Raw genomic sequence first — 22,956 nt, forward strand, 5'->3', positions numbered from 1 at the left:
CTGTTCACACATTGATCAGCACCTGAGCTACAAAGCGATTATTGAATGTTTTCCGGAATCAGTTATTAGGTAATTTAAGCGATTAAAGCCGCCCTTTTGTATGCTTTCCAGATAAGCAAAATATTTATTACTACGGCGAAAAAGGCAACTGTGTAGTAACAAGTTTCCCGGCCAAGTTTTGAACCGCATCGCTTTCAGTTGCTTTGGTGGTGACAGTGAAGAAACAGAGCTGGTGCTACATGTTAGCCGAGTTAGGTTTCTAAAGTGAATCGTCGTCCAGTCGAAGGAATCCGTAGAACGTTATACTCGGAAAGAAAAGCTCCACACCGGTAATCACAAACTCATAGGTAACAATGATGGTTAAATTTGAGAGAAAAAGATGTGGGTAGAAGGTTTTATCAAAGATAACATAGTCTAAAGAGTTATACCGCGAGAGTGGAAAGTCACTGCTAATAAGGATTCATCAACACATTTTATGAAATTCATAACAGTTTGTAATTGGCTTTTGACCATAATGCTAACCAAGCAAAATTCTCGATTATTCGTCCTATTAGAATTCAGAACAACGTTAATTAAGAAAAGGACCTTAATGCATGTTAAGGGGTGTATGATAAAACAGACAGAAATTTAAACGGAAAGGTTTCCTAAGCATAAACGACAGAGTAGTTTTTACTTCGGTATGTAAAGGACATTTAATTTAAGAATTCAAAACTACGCTTAATTTATCAAGGCATTTTATAAGAGCAAAATTCTGGAGTATTTGTCCTATTAGAATTCAATACAACGTTAATTAAGAAAAGAACCTTGAAGCATGTTAAAGGGTATATGATAAAACAGAAAGAGAGTGAAATGCACAGGTTTTTCTAAGCATAAATGACAGAAAGTAGTTTTTACTTTGGTATGTAAAAAATATTTAATCTAATATTTCGAAACTACGCTTGATCAAGGCATTTCTTAATAGTGTGGCGAAAGAAACAAAAACGTCAAAGAAGTACCGCACAGCACTTGAACAAACAGTCTTATCCCTTCCATTAGAACTGTAATTATTGCCATTTATCAAAAGTTTATCACAGCAATAATACATCATTAGTAGTGGCTAACTGCCAAATTGAAATTCTTCGTTATCTTGTCGTGTGATAAATGGCTCTGCAAGTAATCTATTGCCCTCAAACGCCGACGGTATTTCCCTTCACGTGACGGAGCCTGCCTTTGTTAACGCTCGTTATACTATGTGCAGGTTCTTTAGGTGGAGACCAAGCAATAATGAAAAAGCACTTATGCTATTTTCTATTGTTCTCTCCTCACGGACTGAGTGCCCTATCGACATCAAGATTACCATAACAAAAGATATTTTAAACTAAAATGCATCTTCTGTGTAGCAAGTACACTTTTTTGTACTAAACTGATTACTTTACTTTGCCTTAAGTATGAATCAAACACACAACTTCAGTCAAGGTAGAAAGCGTGGATTACTGACAAATTTATTTCAGGCAACAACGTGAAAAAGAAACACTTTACACACAGAATCTAAGCATTAATGAGGCGCTAGCTTTTGAAGGAATGGATGAAACCCAAGTGTGTGACCATTCAAACAAGCGCTGACGCTCGATACTCTCATCTGGCGGTGTTTATTATTCAATGTTGTGCTAAACAAAATTTGAAATTTTTTACACTTTTGAACTTGGCCATTCTCGAATGTAAAGTGTCAAGTTCTTGAATGGTATGGTGCAGTGGGAGGTTTAAGTCAGTGAAAAGATCCTAAGCTGCAGTTGACCCCCTGCATTTACTAAATGAATGAGGATTTGAGCTGTCAGCTACCTTTCACTCAAGACATACTCATGCGAACATATGGCATCACAAAAAAATTAAAAATATACGGCGGACGTCAAACGGACCTAAAGCCTAAACCATTCACCCCTTGGATTGGAAGTTTACTTTAGGTTTATGCAGACAAAGCAAGCTTTTTTCACGTCATAATTTAACATGATTGTTTTGACAGTACAGGCAGACAGACAGAAACGCCTATTTTTCTTTTAGTAAGGAGACACACGGTGTTACCTCCTCGGAGTAAAGCAACGACAATAACAAAAGAACATGCAAAGTTTAACAATGCAATTTACAGACCACACACATGAAGCCGTCTGTCAATTTTGTAGTTTTCTTAAGTTAACAGTGTCAATGATTCAGGTATTGGCGCCGAGACATCATAGCTGAATCGGCGCATTCTCTTAACTAGCGATTTCCAAACATCTTTTCGATAATCACATTTGCTGCAACAACCACAAAAATTAAGATACAATCAACCAGTAGGGTGGTGCTCTGACAAAGTAATGAACCACTGTACATGTATAAAAACTCAAGTCTAGGTAAAACCGATTCATATTATAACTTAAAAAGGATCCCGTTTCTTCTCTTTCAACCACAATATAATCCTGTTGAAATAGACATAATAAACTATAGGTTGGATTAACAACTGGTGTTTCAATGTTTGTCAGTTATGATTCTGCTTTGATAAAAAAAAAAAACCCTCAAAACATTGAAGGCTTGTGTTGACTTGGACCAAAAAGTTACTCAGAATTCCAATGTACCACAGCCGTAACCGTCAACGTCAACAAATGTACTGAACATTTTGTAGGGCGAGTAGTTGCCTAAGCCACAAAAGTTCATGGACAAATTTGTTCTCAGAGAGAAAGGAACACAGCAAGTGGTAGCGTGCTTAAATCCAACCTGTTGCTGCAAACGCGGGTAGTCCTTTGTTGCAGTGCCCATGGAATTTTCTTCCTGACTCCGTTTCTCCCTTGCGCGTCGATTTTGGAACCATATCTTGATTCGTTGATGTGGTAAATTTAAGCTGCTTGCAAGTTCAGTAACCTGTGAACCAGAAAGATAGTGGTTTTCTGTGTATTTTTGCTCCAAGGTCATCAGCTGTGAAGTGGAGAAGGGTACTCGAGGGCTTCCACTTGAGCGCCGTTTGCAGTTCTTTAGCTTTCTTCTCGACCCTAAACAAAATGAGCTCGTAGTTGTTTTGTTGCGGATTTTGTAAAAACACTGAGTGTTTATTTTAAAACTTATACCAGATAACATATTTCTAGTGGATAAGTGAAATTACACACTTTAAAACGAACATCAACTGATGCAAGCCTTAGAGTATTCTTCACAGCTAATTATCTGATAGATGTTTTTGTTTAACCCGGAAAAAGTGGCGGCTTCACTTGAGTGCGATTTTTTAAATTTACCTTCCTTGTTTTGCCAACTCTCTACAATTCCAAAGATATTTTAAAACCAGACTTAAGGCTAGTTGGGTCGACTTTTCACCGTACATCAAAATATAAGCCACATCCACTGCTTTGTTTTTCAAATGGACTGTGTTAATTAGGTTTAAAGATTGTAGCATTTGAAATAAGGTAGTCATTGCCGAGGGCGAAAGTCAAACGGCAATCGCACAAATCACAAACACATTTAAAAGGTTCATGAAAAACATTGTCAAACCCCAAGCATGACACAGCTGCAGCCCCTCCTCGTCAGCTTTAAATGAACAAAAGAACAACATACTCACTTGGAAGTTTAGGCGGTGAATAACGAGTGTAGGCCAACCAAGGTAGATGGCGAATCTTCGTCAAGTCCATATTGTCCTCTGTAGGTGGCCGCTTAGGCTGCTCTTCGCTTTCTCGTCTCGTACGCGCCTCCTTTTCTGGAGGCGCCTGCGTTGGATGTAGCGCGGTTTTATCTTCGTCTCTTCTTCCCAAAATACTATCAATTGAAAATGCAAGGTAGGGCTTAAGAGGACTAGGGCGCCTTTGATGCTTGATACTCTGGGTCCGGTCACTGCCTTGTTTAGCCATGGCTTGATTTTACGGTATGGTGTTATTACGAGTGTTTATCATGTGGCATAGTTCTCGGTAAATTGATTTGAGATCAGAGAATTTTACTTAGTTCAAGTGTATTTACACATAATACATATTCTTGTCAGCTTTTATTAGCAACAGATGAGTACACGGATTACATAAGCTGATTCTAATTCGCTCTGATGGCTAGAAAACAAAGCCTCAAAGGCATTGCATGGCTCAGTAGATCTGGTCGCAGTTAGAAGCTGTTATTAATTTCCCTGAACCATTTGTCCCTCGGAGTAGTAACAGTTTTGCGGCATGAAAGAGTGTTGCTTTCGCATCTGTGTTTGATTAGTCGGCCCTCTTTCAGATAAGGCTCAATTTTCCTTTTAAGCTTTGCTTACATTTACTCATATCCATTAAAGCGACTCTCAGGCTCTAAACTTTGCACGTACCTTACGCAGTTTATTAATATGTAGTACTTCAAAAGTGTGAATGTTTAAACCGCTAATCATTTGATACCGGGTTATAAGGTTCTTCTTTAACCACGAAGAATCTTCCCTTTGACGAAGTTTAGATTTCTGGTTGTCGTGCCCGGTACATAAACAGCATGCCAGAAAAGGTTTCTTTTGTTCTGTCAAATGCGGTCCGTGAGAGCAACAACGCGAGTTGTTTGCAAAGAGCTTGATTGATTTTGGACATTTCCATTAAGCTGTCAACACGGGCAACCATTTCACTACAAGATTTTATCTTATCAATAATTAATACCTCTTAATAACGAAAGGGTTTTCGAGAGAAAACCCAATATCAGCCTATACCTGCCCTAGTTACCTTAAAGATGAAGTGGAAATGCGACAGATTAACAATCACGTTGTTGAAGTACAGTTTTTGCTACACGTGCAATATGATCGCTACAGTTCTTGCACAAAGGCCGTGATAATGCTCGCTGTATTGGAGGTGCCTTTAAGTAAACAATTTCCCAGAGAATTTAATTTCCATTGAAAGAGTTTGAATAGCAATTGACCCAACAATGGTTATCTCTCAGATACGCGTCAAAGCAATCATTAGCCGACATCTGATAAAAGATGTTCGTTTTACTAAATTAATCATCGGGTGATATCTGTGTGATATGGGACAATCCGTACTCATTATCATAACCTTTGGGGTGCGATACAGATTTGTCAGTGCGGGTGGCCCATTTCTCTTTCAAAAGCAGCTGAAATTTGTACACTATATTAATATTTTCACTACGAAGATGTACAAGTTCAAACCTGTTTAAAGATTTAAACATACAACTCGATGCTCTCGTTTCAATGGTTTCGCCCACAAACGTAGACGTTGTACAATGTAATAAACAGCAGACGATAAGACTGATAAGGATTGTCACAAATTGGGTATCATTTAAAGACTAGGAAAATAGTTTAACAGCAAAATCTAGCATACTGACACATGAATTTCCTCGCGTCACTGACTTCAAACGAATGTTTCATCCAGAGCCTTTAAAGGTGGTACCAACGCGTCTACACTATAATTATCAGTACTACATAAAAGAACTGCTCAATAGCTTTCATTTGCATGGTCACACACCGAGGTTTCATCCACAAACTTAGAAGTTAGAACCACCTTGTACAGCATAATAAACAGTACCACATAAAAGAACTGCTCAATAGCTTTCATTTGCATGGTCACAGATCGAGGTTTCATCCACAAACTTAGAAGTTAGAACCACCTTGTACAGCATAATAGACAGTACCACATGAAAGTCCTGCTCAATAGCTTTCATTTGGATGGTCACACACTAGAGTTTCACCCACAGACCACTTTGTGCAACATAATAAACAGCACGACACGTATGCACTTGTCTCAATAGCTTTCATATTTGCATGGTCACACAATAGAGTTTTATCCAGTGGAGCTTGAATAGAACAAAAAAAAAAATCATAAGGTAATAACTCAGTAACTTTTATCTGCATAGGGAGGCGCGGTGGCCTGATGGTTAGTGCGCTCGACTCCGGATCAAGTGGTCCGGGTTCGAGTCCAGGCCTGGGCCAGGGACATTGTGCTGCGTTCTTGGGCAAGACACTTGACTCGCACAGTGCCTCTCTTCACCCTGTGACCCAGGTGCATAAATGGGTACCGGCGAATTTAATGCTGGGAATAACCTTACGATAGACTAGCATCCCATCCAGGCGTGAGTAGAACTACTCCTAGTCGCTTCATGCTACAGAAACTGGGATAAACTTCGGTCTGATGGGCCAGTTGGCTCGTCGTATGCAGTTACAAAGTTGAACACTGACACAGGTTTCATGTCGTGCTATCTCTAACAGCCACAAAGTGCATTGATGTAAGATTTTCTTAAAATTTTAGGAAAAGCAAAATAATAGTTATTTAATTCGAGATGGAATATCAACAAAAGAGTTGACAATAGATCAGAATGGAACGAAAAGGGTTAAGATAGAGGAAAATTGGAAATGGATTGCAATCTTTGAACGACGAGGTCAAAAAGTGCCAATCGCGATGAAGCTCTTCAGGATTCAAATTCGACAGTTTTAGAACACATCGGACAATCGGAAAGAAACTTATTTTGAAGTTTGCCTGGCATGCTCTAAATATATCGTAATTCAACACCGGAACTATTGTCACATTAAATTTGAAATTGGTTTTTCAATAATTGTTTCCCTATTTAAAATGCTCTTAGGCTTTGCCATTTGTTTTCAGCTAATAACTTGACCTACATGTACTTCACAATCAACCATTAACTTGGCACCATAAATCTTTGTTAAAAAAGATGGCATCGCACGTTTTTGTATTACGTTTTTCCCTCACATGGTTGCCACAGACAGCGTGTTTAAAAATTCCCGTATTTTTCCCTGATAAAAATAAAATTTCCCTGACCAAATAAATACAAAATGTCAGATCTAGTAGCACCTACTAGCCTCAACTTACAGCTGTTCATTATGACTGATAAGTTTTGAACAAATTTTCTTTCTTTATTAAGAACTATCGTTGAGATCAGTGACCCCAAGTGTTTCTTCCAGCCTTCAATGGTGTTAATCAGCCGTGTTAGGTTATTTCAATCTTCCCTAACTTTTCTTCAAAATGCCAATTTTCCCTGACTAAAAATAACATTTCCTGACTTTTCCCTGACCTTGAAGAATTTTTTTCCCTGACCATTTCCTGACCCGTGGCAACCTTGCCTCAGTATAAAAGTATCTGACTGAAGCTTACAGTTGATAGTAACTATGCGGTACGAAGTAAAGATGACAATCTGTAGATGATGCGATCATGGTCACGTACCACTGACAATAAATAAACTCAAGTCATAATGTCACAGGTGTTTCTGTGAGGTGAAGGGAAGCTCAGTGTAGATTACGTTGGTACCTTGAAAATCGTAAGTGGCTTATTAGTTATCAGTCGGATATTACGAACAAATAATGATCAGAGGGTTATTGCTAGAAAACAAGACTAGAGATGGAAAAAAATTATAAACAAACAGAACGCCTACGAATGTACAAGGGGAAAGGCAAACAAATCTGTGAGTGTAAGACTGGCTGTCGGGTGCTCTACAAATCAAACTAAAATATTGGGGAAAAGAACCTGTGCTCTTGAAATGTAAGTATAGGGAGTATATGAGTGTGAAGATCTCTTGCACTTACCGTATGAAGCTTCCCCTCACTCTACCGGTAATAAAACCTCCCACCTTTCCAGCTTTTCCAAGATATTTAGGCCCTTCATGAACGTAAAATGATCAAGCTTCTAAGAGAACTATAAATTTCCACCTCTCATGCCTTTTCTGCGAGGACCAGAAAACAATCTGCACTAACCATAATAAGATTGATCAGATGCAAAGTAAACAATTTACGTTTTAAAATTGGCTTTCTATTATTTGCATTTTCCTTGACAATAATAACACCGTCGATATCAACAACACCAGGACAAAACACCAGTGTCCTCGCAACACTTATTATTGACAATGAGGCAGTGAGGATAATATGTTTTTTTGTTTAGAAGTACTAGAAGTGCTAAAAGAACACCATATCGACCAAGTTAGCAGCATGATTAAAACCGTGTAGCCCCAATGATAATGAGTTCAGTTTCAAAATCAAGATTTTGGAGGGCACTGAGGATGTCGCAAAACTCCTGACACCCCTTCCTTAACCACTCCATGTCTCATTGACCAGTAAGCAGGTGCTTGATTCCAAGACCAGTCCGCGGCTTCGTGACAGTAGCACCACAAGTCTGCGGCGGTTTTATCTGATCCCGGGATTACTATTATTTCCATTATTGTTATCATCTCTCAAAGATCTCATTCGAGGGCCAAGGTAACAAAGGCCATCGATATCACTCTCCAAGTATATCTCAGGACAATCATCCCTCACACCATTTGCTTTTCGTCTCAATTCATTTTGTGTCGCATCTTGACTCTGCTTGTTAAAATGCGACGTTTGCCTCTCCTGAGAAGTTCTAGAATTTTGTGACGCGGCCAGTCTAGCTGCTGAAATGACTCGCTGAATTAACCGTTGTGCTGCCCTCGCTTCAGCACTGGACTTATTTCTTCTTTTTTCTTCATTATGTGATCTACATGGAAGAGTTATCTGTTGTTTTATTAGATGGAGTTCCTCCATTTGTTTTTCAACCTGTGCCTTTAAGTTTAAACACTGGAAATTAAGTGAAAATGTCTATAAGTATGGTAGCGCGGCGTTTTCTGTTTTTTGGTTCAAACATCCTAATACCTTTCGTTGTGTCCAAGTATTGTTTTTTAAGCTATTTCTAATTATTAAAAACTGGATCATTGGATAATGCAATTCGAGAGTTTTCATTGGCTTAACCATCATGGGTTACGAGCCATTATACCATGAACTACCAATAAAGTAAGCATAAGCGTGATTTTTTGGGATGTTTTCATTTCTATTTTAGTTTAGTTTTCTATATTTTGAGGGCGTTTTTATGAATTTTAATAAAACAATTTTTCCACTCGCGCTTGTTGGATATGAGATCATTCAACTCGACTCGGCGCCTCGTTGGCTATCTACCCCGTCATATCCAACGCGCGTTCGTGGAATAATTGTTAAATAGGCAAGACAAGATGAAGGGTAAGAGAGTTAATCCATCATATAGGCATTGTTCCTAGAGTAATCCTTCTAAAGCTATTTTTAGATCCCTCCCGGCTTTAGAAATCCCGGGCAGGGTCTGGAATTGCCAGACCTGTGACGTACATTTTACTCATCTGGACAAGGCAAGCGGCTTTACGCGCATTTTCATCTGCCAAGAAAACATCCATGCAACAAGCGTGGCACCATTATCTGGTGAAAATTGGAAACCAATAATTATCTAAAAATCAGAGGGATTACAGGTAATCCCTTCAGAGGGATTACCTTGGGAATAACGCCTATATGGGGGATTGGCTCTCTTACCCTTCGTCCTCTCTTGATTGCGAGTTAATAGACTAAGAAAGCGAATGACCGGGATGGCGCAGTGGTGAGAGCGCTTGCATCCCACCAATGTGACCCAGGTTCGATTCCGACCCGGTGCCACATGTGCGTTTAGTTTGTTGTTGGTTCTCGCCTTGCTCCGAGGATTTTCTCCCGGTTCTCGGGTTTTCCTCCCTCCACAAAAACCAACATCTCCAAATTCCAATTCAACCAGGATAGAGGACCCGCATGAAAACCAGCTAAGGCTGATGTGGCTGCCTCTCTAAACATTCTCTAAGTATTGTTATTTAAAGTGATAGTTAATTGCTAAATCACGCTTGCTCTAATAGATCTTGTAACAGGGGTCTATTGCCGATTACCGATATGAGCATTTTTAAGGTAATGACTTACCTCTCCTTCGAGAGTCTTTATATGATCGCATTTGTAACACTGAAAAACGACCAGAAAAAAAACAACTAATACTCGTTACAAATAGGAACAGTCATCCTTTATGAAATGAGCTGTTTTATTTTGTTCAATTTTTCGAAAGCGGCGGTTCCGAGGAAGGTTACTTTTTTTCATTCCAAGTTCCTTTTTGGTAGAATTTGAATTGAAACGCATTCAAAAAAAAAAAAGAAAAATATTGAAAGATATCTTACTCCTCCTATGATTGGGGTATATCACTATACCATTACTTAATTTGCAGCTCTTATTTTCATGTGAGATCAAATAAAATTTGTAGGGGTGGTTAATCAAGTCTCATATAAGAGGCAGTGGGGAGAGGGGGGGGGGGGGTGGGAGTTTGATTTAATACTTTCAAAAGAGAGATCTATCCAAGGCTGTTCAAATTTGGTAAGAAAAAAACAACATATATCGAACATATAATGGCATATTGTACCACATGGCACTCTTGGGAGTGAGAGGGTTAAGAAATAAATCATTTATGAAAAGGAGCCAAGAGAACGTGCGAACCATTGTACTAACCTCCCTTTTGCTGTCTTTCATTTCTTCTAGCAGTTGTTTCATTGTATTTATTTCTCTTGCTGTGAATGTAAAAAAGACGGTACGGAAAAATAAAGACACAGAACGACGAAACTGAACTCGAAATGAAACACTTCAGTCCAAACTAGCAGCCTGGCTTTAGAGTACAAGAAGGAATAAGATACATTCTCAAAATCACTATTATTTTATCATGACTATGACGGTGTTTGGATATCAGATCTTAATTACCATAGATTTTCCCGATTTTATTCCCCCTTTTATTTTCTCTTACGTTTGGTGTTTGGAAAATGTGGTCACACGGTCTTTCGTGTTTGACATATAGCATGAAAATCGTTTACTTTTAAAACAAATTAAGTCTACACTTTGGATCGATGGTTTAAACTTAAGCTCACCAATATCAAATCTAAATTTCCTCTGAATATTCTTTAATCCACACTTTATCTGTACTAGGGTTTAGGTTTATGAGATCAGTAAAGCCGACTTGGGATACTCACCAAAATTAAATTCAAAGTTATGAAATTTTTCTGTCTCTGTACGATCTGGTCGAGGTATTGAAAGATTGCTTTCCAGCCTTGTTCTCTGTAATCTAAAAAAGAACAAATTTTTGTTGGCGATAAATGACGAGGAGTACACACACTCTTAGAAATTAGAATTTTCACGGGCTAATCATTCATGCTGTTGATGACCAACAGCCAAAAGGTACTGATTTACTCAGCCTTGTAAGGATAACAGAATCAAACCAAACACTCTCTATCTTAAACGATTGCTAATGTTAACCGATCCAAAGCCCTTCGAACTTATCGTGAAGCAATGTTTCAGTTGAATGATGCCAAAATTAAAACTTCATCCAGGCAAGTTTGACTGGGGCAAATCGACAACCCGACCTATGTGTCCATTTCTTTCTCCTGTTCGAACAAAGAAAGGCAAGGCGTAAAGAAAGGCTATCTAAAAGACTCCATAACTATAGTTATATGGGTTTTATGCCAGGGCGCTGCAAGACTGCATACGCTTCAGCATGTTTATTCCATGCCGTTAATCACTGAGAATTTTCGTAGTAAGGGTAGCGCGTTTGTACTTCAAAGTATATATATCACACAACAAATTTAACACACTATTTACCTGTCCCGCCCCTGACTTTCCAGCACCTTTTTAGCGTCAGGATATTCTTCTAAAGCCTGTCAAAAAATAATCCCTTTACGTTTGCGCTAACATTAATTTTCTCTGATCGGCTATAACCATGACCGAGGATACCGATAGGTTGTTGTGCTGAATGTTAACATTAAGCCAGGATTATTTATTTATCTATTTCTTACGAACCCACTTAAGTAAAGTAGCGGGTAACTGAGTAAGGTGTAAGTTACTTTGTTCCTTTGTAATTGCCTTACATGTATCTAAACGTGATCTAAGCAGTATACCATAGTAAAGTATACTTTTCCTTTGTTGTGCAAAGTGCGTTTCCAACAATCATTGTACTTTGTAACGTAAGTGTCAACTAGACGCTCTAAGAGCGTTTACTCGGGCTTCGTGCAGCAGTATCAAATCGTACTTTACGAAAACGCGTATTAGACACAATAAAAACAAATTAAAGAATCAGGATATTTTAGCACAAGAGTTTCGCTTGGATATTTACTATTCAAGTTGTTTCGTTGAGTATCCTTCTAATCCAATCGCAAGTTGTAAGTTTTAACCATTTTGGTTCAAGAATCAAGCACAGCTGTCTACGCATTTATGGAGAACTTGTTTGCAAAGAATTTTCCAGGTCTTTTTCAACTTATGGCGATTACATTGTACATACTAGCAGAAATTGTACGAAGTTCATTTACTGGTCGTGGCGATCCGAGTGAATTGTGCAGCTGAACACCTTTGTCGTGTTGCGATCTTAAACCCTTTTCAAGAGTCTTATCTCCTTTGGAAGCCGAATAGATAAACTCCTTCGCGAAGACAGCAGTCCCAGGACAAGGCGCAAATTGCATTGCACTTAATTTGCATAAACTTTCAAGTTGTGTTTTTTGCGGATAACTTCCGAGAATTTGCGACCCTTAACGCAGTTTATGAAGAAATATTCAAGCTACATATTTTTATTGAATCAAGGCAGGAGTATTTTTAAAAAGGAACTCATTTATAAGGGAAGATGCGGCTCTCTGTTTTGCTATTTATTTTGGTTTCATATTCGTCTAGTTCATGTCACGCACCATGATTTTCCTTAGCAGTCAGACAGAGTTTTCTAGAAGGAATTGACGATTGCTAAGACTGCTGAATATATTTGAACTACTAGTGAAATACCTGGCTAAACTATCGTCAATGCAGATTTTCCTTAGAACTTGGCAAGAACATTGGTTCGTCAATAATCCCGCACAATTCCCCGCACAATCGAAGGTTTAATTTTCCGACACAATTTGCCTCCAAAACCACACGTTATTTTTTTTTTTCTGCACCCTACTAGAAAGCCAACTAACTTGGAGGTAAGACATTTAATTCAAGTTACCGAAAGTCTTATCTTTACAACTTTAGGGATCGACATATTTTGCGCGGTGCAAGAAACAAGTCGCATGTTTTTAATGAGCTACCAGTCCAAAAACGTTTTCGTATTTAACTCGTTTTATTGCAATATGATTTGTTTTACTGCAGTGTTCTAAATAATAACAGCAGTAGCCACATACCGTCATTGACTGACTGTTTTTTGTCAGTGTTTTCGTAGTTTGAACTCATACCGCGATCAGCTCAGTTGTTATCTCACGAGAATATTTCGAGCGTGAACTTTGCTTACCTGGCTGGCTTTCAAGCAATATAATTCGTGGACCGACCCTTTCCGAAAACGATCGACATCTTTGTATGTGAGATGAACGTATAAGGCACGATTCTTGCCGAAACGTTCTTCGCAAAACACCGCATTCTGTCACGAAGAGCGAGTAATGTCGCGTTTCTCGTCCCCAGTTTCCACGGTATACGCATGGAACGCCTGGGACCATGACCCCCTTTTTGGCGACCAAAACGCTTGGATTTTATAACTCGGGCTTTCCTACGGAAGCCCGAGTAATAAAGCTTTTTCTCTCACAAAAATAACGCTAGAATCTTACCTCCATCAAGTCCTTTTGAGACAAACACAACAATTCTGAGTATCCCACCGACCTTACATCAGCAGAGCGCCTGAATCAAACAAACGCAACAGTTCAGGGTGATTTAAAACGTTAGTGAATACTTGCATAGCATGTACACGTTACCACGCCGTTATTTATTTATTTATTTTTTTTCAGTTTATTCTAACCTGTTTTTGCCTTCATCAAGTCTAAGCAAGCTGATTTCTCCAAAATAGTTTCCTTCTGAAAGAGAAGCTACTACAACTTCTTCTCCAGTGTTCGAGTCTGCTATTACCACCTGAAAATCCCAGATGGTAGTGACATTAAAATTAAGATCTACGGGGGAGAGTATTAATATCACTTGACCATACAGAGAAACGTTAAAAGTACGGTATTGCAGTGAATTTACACTAAAATATAACATACTATTTTACTTTCGGTTAGTTAGTAAGACCACCTTTGTATTTTGTCAAATTCTCGTTAGGGAGCATGCTCATGCACAGGGTCAGAAAGATGATAAAATCTTTTCACATCTTACCTCGACTTTACCATTGTTGATGATGTACATCTCTCGCCCTAAGAAAACGAAACACGAGTTAAGGTTAAGAATACACCATGATTAAGAACACTGTTAATCCTAAGAACAGCATTAAACTGCGGAACACAATGATTAGATTAAGTGTCTCACTTATGGCTGATCCCGCCTTCAAAATGCGCTTTAAAAAAATCTTAAGCCCTTTATCATGTAATTGTGAAACTTGTTAAAAGGCAGAAGGAAAAATAAATCAGTTTGCCAAGGCAACAGAAGGTTTTTAGGTGAGAAAAATTGCCACAGTATTTTACATCATTGCTTGTCAATGATCACGTAGCGGTCTCCTCGGCTTACGAGCGAAAGCAGTTAATGAGAGGCACCATGTGACGTGTCCTTATGACGGAAGAAACGCTCGAGATGCTACCGACTGCTCAAATTTTATTTTGATTTGATAATAAGAAACGTAATTCCGTCCAAGATGATTTTCCAGCGGGACTGGTTAACACTAACGCTTGATATTAAAACACACTGAAGAAATGTTCTAGTGTCTCTTTACCTATTTCTCCACAGCGGCAGATATAGTCCCCTGGTGAAAATATTTGTGGTCGAAGCTTAAGAACCAATTCACATAGCAGCCCTTGTTCACAGTCCTTGAAAATCTTGACCTGTTAGTACAGAGACAAAAAGAGCTGATAAAATTTATTATAAACATATACAGGCAAAAACTAACGATAGATAAATCCGACGTTTCGGCGACATCTTGGCGCCATTGTCAAGGGAAACTAATTAAATATGCGATTTCAAGGGTAACTAAGAGTTCAGAGTTTCTAATTTGCATAAGTTAGACAAAGACTTTAGCGCGAACTGAGTCTGATTGTACATTTAAACACGGTCGTAATTGTTTAATGAGTAACATCTCATTAATGAGACAATCAAACTTGTTGTGGCATTTTTTCAACACGCTAAAACAATTGCGAAGGTCATCCGGAATCCTGCCTGCGTGTCTACTATCATAGTGATTGCGTACTGAAGCAAGACCTCGTCAGTACGCAATCACTATGATAGTAGACACGCAGGCAGGATTCCGGATGACCTTCGCAATTGTTTTAGCGTGTTGAAAAAATGCCACAACAAGTTTGATTGTCTCATTAATGAGATGTTACTCATTAAACAATTACGACCGTGTTTAAATGTACAATCAGACTCAGTTCGCGCTAAAGTCTTTGTCTAACTTATGCAAATTAGAAACTCTGAACTCTTAGTTACCCTTGAAATCGCATATTTAATTAGTTTCCCTTGACAATGGCGCCAAGATGTCGCCGAAACGTCGGATTTATCTATCGTTAGTTTTTGCCTGTATATGTTTATCTAAATCATTGTTGATTAAAATTTATTATACCTTCAGAATGTAGAGGACTGTTGACACTTAAAAAACTGAAGCTGGAACGTTATATAGGAATCGCCAAACCAGACTGGTCACATAAAAATTAGTTACGGTTCTTTGTATTCATTAACACCGAGTCCACACCACGCCGGTGGAATTTGAAAACGGAGCTTTATTTCTCCGGTTGGGTCTTCCCTACACACTAATCCGTCGAGAAAACGGAGTTTTTCGAAAACGCTCTCCAAACTGGAGGAATTTGAAAACGCCGGCTTTGCGTTTTAGCGCGGACAGAAAACAAAGCTTCTCGCAAACGACGAGGCTACCTTAAGTATGATATTTCCCTACCCGAGTTTTCCTCAAACACCAATTCAAAGTGACCGGTGATTGTTACACGCGTTTTCAAATTTCTCCGGCGTAGCGTGGACGGAAAACATTTGATGCGTCTTCAGAGTGAAACCTCCGTTTCCAAATTCCTTCGGCGTCGTGTGGACGCAACCTGAGAAGAAAGGCTTAAACACGACGTTATACATGTATAAAAGAACAAATTTGATTTACGTTTAAAGAGAATTTACAAATGTAAAAAGTACATCAGAGATAGCACTTTTAAAGGGTATTAATTTCCACATTCATCTTCATTCTCCTTCCGAGCATAGTACAAAAACTACGGTGACAACGGAGACCATTTTCTCGGAAAACTTTGTCTCTACTCATGGTCATTGTAGTACATGCTTTCTTCACTCTAATATCTTCCCATATTTATCCAAGGAACTTCGTTTTACCACCTATTCACATTATTTGAAACTTCATCACTTGCCTCCGTCTTTATTGGTTGCATACTGTGCAAATAGCTGTTACTTGAAAATATCAACAGCCACATTGAAAAACATACTTTTCGTAAGGTGTCCAGATGCACATGAATGGCGATTTCAGTCCTTAGCCTCTCAGGTAACATTTCCAAAGATGTTCCTTCCTCCAAAGCTTGTGTTCTGATAAACAGCATCAACATGAAAGGATACTCACTTCTCAAACAAAATGACAAAATCCTCAAGTATTTCCAGAGATCAGTCAGAAACCAACAAATTTTCAGGAGCCCACGAACTCCAAACACTCTACATTCGGCTTCTTTTAATGACCGGTGTTGATGTTTCTTTGGAAGCAGTTTTGTATTTAAGTCACTAATTCCGAAAGAGTCAAAACCACATGTCGATTATATCATGTTTTCTAACTTTTTCATGTTGTTCGAAATACTAGAGTGTGACTGCTGAATGAAAGCCAGTGAGCAGTGTTTCTTTTTCTCTTTTTTTTTTTTTCGCAATGTTAATCTAACTTCAAAGTTTCGGATAAAACCTTATTAGTGTGACCATTCAAATAATATCTACTGAGCAGTACATTCACGTGGGTAATGTTTATTGAGCTGCACAAACTTCAAGTCTGTATAAAGCCTTAATGTCTTATTATTCAAATGAAAGCTAAGATATAGCACTGTTTTGAAGGGTGGCATTATTTTGCAAGTAAATAGTGCCTGCTATTTCATCAATATTCTTATTCTTACACGGCAAACTAGGAGCACGGCATTTGATTGAGTGCTTATCGAATGTCATCTTTTCGTAGACTTGGTTAAACATCTCTAGCACACGTGACAAACCTGCTCCACGCGTAGTGAGCCCATCTTTTGACTCGAGTCTGCAGCGCATGTGGTACGTTGTGATGCTCCATAAATTGCTTGATTGAATCCATTCTACAATTAAAAAAGCGTGTCATTTAGGCAGCGTCCACACTACACCGGAGAAATTTGAAAACGCAGCTTTATTTCTATGGTTAGGCCTACCGTCCACACCAATCCGTCACGAGAACGGAGCTTTTCCAAAACGCTCTTCCAACCAAAGGAATTTGAGTACTTCAGTTTTTCGTTTTCGTGTGGACGGCAAACATTTTGAAAACGGAGCCTTTTGAAAACCATGGCGTCACGATAATCACGTGATTTCCCTGACCGAGTGTTCCTCAAACACAAATCTAAAATGACCGGTGATGTTGCGTTCTTAAATTCCCAAGGCATATATAGTGTGGACGGAAAACATCTAATGCGTTTTCAAAGTGAAACCTCCGTTTTCAAATTTCTCAAGCGTAGAGTGGACAAGGCCTTTATGGCTATTCCCTGAAATTTGAAGCGACGAGTGTACCATTAAGTTAGGGTTTGAGTGGGTTTCTCGAAAAGGAAAAATTGGCATATACCTTCATTCATTAAACTCGTAATGACAAAAGGGAGAGAAAGTTTGATCAATACAAAAAGTGGCCTCTTTCCTCTGCAGAATGCAATTCATTTACAGTTAACTCCCGAAAGTAGCGCCCTTAATTACTTTCGGATATAGCAGCCTTTGGGGTTCGTTACTTCCGGGGGGGGGGGGAGGGTCGTTACTTTCGAGGGGTAATTACTTTCGGGCAGCAAAAAACGATATATAAAGTTGGTGCGACTGGGCTCTTTTTACGAGGTAAAAAACCGGAAATTAGTGAAAACAGTTCATAAAACTAGTTGGTGTTGTCAGTGGTCGGCAGGAAAGCTTGCCAGATACCGTAAACTGTTTCTAGCTACTTCATGACGCACTGCTACGTTGGTTTGCTGTAACAATATCTTAGTGGGCTGGTCGAGTTTTAAATTTAAATTTGAAGAAACGTTCCTTCTAATACGCTTATGTTGAAAATGATATTAAGTTGAATCAAAGTTTCCTATAGTGCGTTCCGATTACTTGAAGAACATTCTACGGGTTTTGTTTAACACGGCACAACATTAACTGGTAAAGCAAACTGACATTTCATAGCGCTTCGCGGCATACGCGATACCTTCCCTTGTTGTATATTGCCTTAAATCAAGTCGCGGTACCTAACTTTCACTTGACTATTGACTGGAAAAATATATATACTATTTTCGTGGAGAGAGAAGAGGTTTGGATGGGCTGGCTACTTTCGGGATTTATTAGCAGCCACAATTTTTGGACGTTACTTTCGGGGGGTCGACTCGTTACTTTCGGAAGTTTACGGTATTATCTTTACTTATAAAATTAATCAAAACAAGAGGGCTCTGCATGAGCAATGAAAATTTGATATCTAAAGACAAAACAATTAATATGAATAATAAGTGTAATCTGTTATGCAAAATATTGAATTTCCAACCTCGCCTGAAAATTAGTTCTCGCAGCATTCATGTTGCTGATGACGTCACCAACGTTGCCTACAACGGTAGCAAACACGAATATTCCAAGAAGAAACATGCAGCCAGTGAAGATATATTCCTGTACAGGTGAGAGAAAAGAAATTTGCTAAGTCGACACGCACGTCTGTGGAGGGGCAGTGGTCTAATGATAAGTGGGCTGGATAAGAGTTTGGAAGGTCGAGAGTTCAAGCGGAGTCAGTGCCCTTATGCTGTGTTCTTACTTGTGAGACCTTAGGGCGCCAGCGACTACTGTTGAGGCAAAAGGGAAAAATACCTACGAGGGTGGTAAGGAATGGTTAACCTGTGATAGATTAGCATCCCAACCAGCAGTATAGTAGTAGTAGGGTCACTTAATTCTATAGATACCGGAGATAAGCGCAAAACGTTTCGTTTATTGGAGATCAGGTCGTTTCAAAGGGTTGAAAATTTATATGTGCAGGAGACGCCTGCCACTACATCTACTACATATCAGTCTTTCTGGAAATTCAAGACTCATACTGATGAGGCCAGAGTGATTAAGTATATGATGATGTAACACAGCTTGATTTTGACGTCTGGCTATAAGGGTGCTTACGGAAAGTACGTTTCCGAGATTACATTAACTTACTACGTTTGTCTGGGGACTTGGGGTTTCACCAATCGTCATCAGGGTAAGAACAGACCAGTAAAAGGACTTAACATATTTCCTGTAAGATAACAGAAGATTTTCAGTTCAAGAAACATGTTTACCTCATTTTCCTTTTCTGTTAGTTATGAAGAATAATCTTAGGCTAGTTTTTTCCAAGGCAGCCTCGTCACAAGACAGTAATATAACGGAATTTACATCAAAATGGACGTGACCTTTTGAATGACTAGTTTTTACTTCATCGGCATCCGTAGATCATATAAATCCATGAACAGCTTATCTCACGGTGTAGCTTTACTATGTAAGGGGAAGGCTTAATGGAAAATCAAATAGAAAAGGTTCTCTGAATGACTCACATTTCGACGACTGTTGTTAACTTTCATGGCAAACAACACTATCTTTTTCTTTCAATTGCATATTAAAACGTGCTAACGACTTAAGACCTCACTTAGCAACGATTTCAAATTAACTCGTTTTCTTTAGACTAGCGTCGCTCACTTGTGAAGCCGTTTGGCGTGACTCAAATCGTTTCCTGAATCCGTCAAAACAAACAGTAGAAATATAATTAATATCTTACCAACCTCGTCTTCTCGGTACGTGTCGCAAGTTACGGATCCTCGTTGTACCCTTCGATTTATGGCCCAAGATCTTTGCGCTTGAGCCATTAACCGAAGGGAAAAAACCTCGGTCTGTGACTTACAGAACGCACCTAGTAAGAGGTAAGTAAGAGCTATTGATATAAATCCTTATTCAACACTGACCTTACAAAGCGATCCCCTCCTTTCTCAGTTTCGGTGTACACCCAATCATTAGTTCCCAGTCCTTCATACTCAGAGATGGTATAATACAGGCAAGCGACCCAATGCATGGCTACGCTCAGATACAGAATGAGTTTGAAAGCCCGGAGACGATTGGGTTTGCTGGTTCTGTAGTCACTCAGAAAGAAAAACGTTTCCACGGAGTGCCATTTTAGAAGTCTAGACAAACGCAACAGCGAGATTTGACAGGGAACTAGAGAAAAAAAACAAAAGACGAAGCCATTTTACTGTAAACTCTAACGTATCAGTTTTAGGCTAAATCACCAGCTACACTACCTGATTAAGTATGAGTCCCCTCTCCATATCAGAAAACATTATTCCCGAGTAAGCTTCCCGATGTAGTGATTTTTTCGTATCATAAACGGTGAAGAAATGAACGTAGAAGTTTGATACGGTTGTACGATGTAACAAAACCAATACAAATTCCGACGGATCATAATAAGCTAAGACAGAACCTGGTATCTTCAAGTTATTCAGTACTTTATAAATAACGCAGTTGTGAATGATAAATCCTGTACTACTCACAAAATGTTAGACTGGAGAGTGTTTCCAAAGGGAGAAGACAAATAATATCAACTTTAAATCTTCTGTTTTTTGTATACATCTCTCTCAACTGCACAGGATCTTTAATCTTAAATGAAACAATAATCTGATGAGAAAAGCTCCATACCAAAATAGACCTGCCACTCACTGTCATGAGAAGGGCGTGGTTGGAAAAGGAGGTCGGAAGTTCCCAAGTTCTATATCCCACCATCCCATATAACTGCTCACCCTACTCGGATCATGGCGCGGAATTAGCCCCTCTCAACCCCTCCAGTCAGAAACACAAAATTAGCACAGTCGGTTATGCTCTCATATACTCTTGGATCATACTCTTTTCTACCGTATCCCAAATAAAAATGACGGGGAAGAGACAAATTGCGCAACGAAAAGGCAGTTGAGGAAAAAAGAATCCAAATAGTATAAGGTATGACAGCAAAACATCTGCTGAAATAAACCCCATTAGTTTGCTACTAATTGTACTCATCCCCTGTATGATTTTAGTATCCCGCTCAAGGAAGCCAACTGCTTTCTCGAACTCCTGTTATTCGCTACAGATTATAAAAATAAATAAATAAACACAAAATAAAGGTAACGGAGAAGGCAAGACCCCTCAAATTTCACGTACCATAATTCCGTGTTCATCCCGGTAAGCAGTTCTGAGTTGCACGCATATGTCACAGGCATACAAACCATCGGCAAAAACATCTCCCCACCAGAACAGATATCTAGAAAGAGACTTCACACAGGAAAATAATTATTCCAAAGTTCTAAAATTATTCTAGTTTACCTTTTAAGATTAACAAAATTGCCTTCAAAACGAAGGAAAGGACATTAAAAAGTTAATTTAGGTACATAAAAAGCAGGTAATAGTGAACCAAAAAGGAAAAGAATGACTAAGACTGAGACGGCTTGTAATCGACGAACTTGAAAAAGTTATGTCAAGGTTTTCAAGATGCGTCATCCGTGAATGAAAGACGTCTATTGTTCGCTCTTTAAGACTGTGGTTATGGATTTCATGAGCTTTAGAAAAAGGCTACTGACCAAATGACACCATAACTGAGGGCGTGAGGAAACCTTACAGTAACTACATCACGGTTTGCGCATCTTGAAAAGTTTAGCCTAAATTTTTCAAGTTCGTCGTCTGTAATCCGTGTCAATCTTCTCCATCCTTAATCATGCATCCTTCTTTCGTTTTGGCTTACTATTATCTCTTTGGTGTTTTTCTATCTTAGTAAACTATTATTTTCCGGTTTACTCAATTTAAAGATAATTCTGTACGTGGCCAAAATAACTCAAAATACCGTGACTGAGCTCCTTTAAGGAAAACGTTGGGTAGCAAATACTTGAGGAAAACTTAATATTGGTTATCACTAATTACCTCTTCTGACATTTCTGTGAAAGCGATTCGGAGAATGACAGTCCAAAAGTTATAGATGACTATAGCTGCAACCACACCCTGGAAATGAGAAAAATATCCTTAGAAATTATGAGCTATAATTGGCTAAGCTCCATACGAAGCCAGAAACAGAGGCCAGAAATAAGAAATGCAAAATACGAAGCCAAACGTATAGGTCGTTTCTACGCTGTTTCAAGCACGTAACAAAACTGATCTTATTACAACTGTTTGAGTGTTTATACTAAGTCCAAGAAGCTCAATGTTCAACAGACTGTTATAGAAATATGTCACAATTAGTCCGCAAAAGAGCGAAACATATCGACGGAAAGGTTAAAATCAAACGATATGTCACAAAATTGATTAGGATGATTGTTTTATTTTTCAACAAATAAAATTGTCAACGAGTCGTAGTTAATTAAAGCCAGATAAATTGTGGCAGAGTAGTGCTTTGTAAGAATCGACGAGTCTTCTGGCAGATATGGTAAAGTAAGAATATTGATCGCAGGATTTCTATAATGCGCGGGTGAGAGATAATAAAGACCCCCTCCACACTAGGCCAAAGGAATTTGAAAACGGAGGTTTCACTCGGAAAATATATCAAATGTTTTCCGCCCACATTACGCCGGAGGAATTTAAAAAAGCAACAATCACCGGTCATTTAGGATTTGTGTTTGAGGAAAACCCAGTCAGGGAAATCACGTGATTATCGTGCGCAATAGTTTTCGAAAAGCTCTGTTTTCAAAATGAGTGCATTCCGTCCACACCAAAATGCAAGGTTGGAGTTTTCAAATTCCTCCGGTTTGAAGAGCGTTTTCAAAAATCTCCGTTTTCGTGACGATTAGTGTAGACGGTAGGCTTAGCCGTAGGAACAAAGTTACGTTTTCAAATTTCTCCGGCGTAGTGTGGACGGAGGCAAAGACTTCATAGAGGTGACAGTTCATGTTGAAAATCAAGACAAGTTCACCGTGAGAAAAACATTCATAAATATTACCATCCATAAATAGTAGATATCATCCTCCGGGTCAAACACGAGTCTTTCAGATCGTAAAACCTGAAATAATGAGTCAAAAGAATTATATCTAAATGATACTTTTACTTCTGCGTTTCAGTAGTTGTTGTTTTGGCAGAAAAAG

General features: G+C 38.8%; 2 protein-coding genes across 2 annotated transcripts in view; both read right to left on the reverse strand.

The window, feature by feature from the left end:
- Window positions 1–1,450: 1,450 nt before the first annotated feature.
- On the reverse strand, window positions 1,451–7,566 carry LOC110063467 (homeobox protein MSX-1-like). The gene is made up of 2 exons (XM_020770451.2): window positions 3,557–7,566; window positions 1,451–2,999 (listed from the first exon to the last, which is right to left on the reverse strand). The coding sequence occupies exons 1-2, from the start codon at window positions 3,840–3,842 to the stop codon at window positions 2,572–2,574; spliced, it is 714 nt and encodes a 237-aa protein (XP_020626110.2). The 5' UTR covers window positions 3,843–7,566; the 3' UTR covers window positions 1,451–2,571.
- A 118-nt stretch (window positions 7,567–7,684) lies between these two features.
- Window positions 7,685–22,956, reverse strand: part of LOC110063424 (cyclic nucleotide-gated channel alpha-3-like) — a 42,002-nt gene continuing 26,730 nt past the window's right edge. Inside the window, exons 6-23 of the mRNA XM_089288060.1 lie at window positions 22,815–22,874; window positions 21,806–21,883; window positions 21,053–21,163; window positions 20,410–20,515; window positions 19,828–20,077; window positions 19,049–19,127; window positions 18,402–18,520; window positions 16,879–16,971; window positions 16,123–16,219; window positions 14,406–14,514; window positions 13,856–13,893; window positions 13,506–13,615; window positions 13,318–13,387; window positions 11,360–11,415; window positions 10,735–10,826; window positions 10,223–10,281; window positions 9,650–9,688; window positions 7,685–8,485 (exon numbers count right to left, since the gene is read on the reverse strand). Of these exons, the coding sequence (XP_089144186.1) occupies window positions 8,078–8,485; window positions 9,650–9,688; window positions 10,223–10,281; window positions 10,735–10,826; window positions 11,360–11,415; window positions 13,318–13,387; window positions 13,506–13,615; window positions 13,856–13,893; window positions 14,406–14,514; window positions 16,123–16,219; window positions 16,879–16,971; window positions 18,402–18,520; window positions 19,049–19,127; window positions 19,828–20,077; window positions 20,410–20,515; window positions 21,053–21,163; window positions 21,806–21,883; window positions 22,815–22,874 (1,974 nt within the window). The 3' untranslated portion in view covers window positions 7,685–8,077. The remainder of the gene's footprint in view (window positions 8,486–9,649; window positions 9,689–10,222; window positions 10,282–10,734; window positions 10,827–11,359; window positions 11,416–13,317; window positions 13,388–13,505; window positions 13,616–13,855; window positions 13,894–14,405; window positions 14,515–16,122; window positions 16,220–16,878; window positions 16,972–18,401; window positions 18,521–19,048; window positions 19,128–19,827; window positions 20,078–20,409; window positions 20,516–21,052; window positions 21,164–21,805; window positions 21,884–22,814; window positions 22,875–22,956) is intronic.

This window comes from Orbicella faveolata, unplaced genomic scaffold (assembly GCF_042242905.1).
Source record: "Orbicella faveolata isolate gen_17 unplaced genomic scaffold, um_ofav_v1 contig_15, whole genome shotgun sequence".
In the NCBI taxonomy this organism is placed as follows: domain Eukaryota; kingdom Metazoa; phylum Cnidaria; class Anthozoa; order Scleractinia; family Merulinidae; genus Orbicella; species Orbicella faveolata.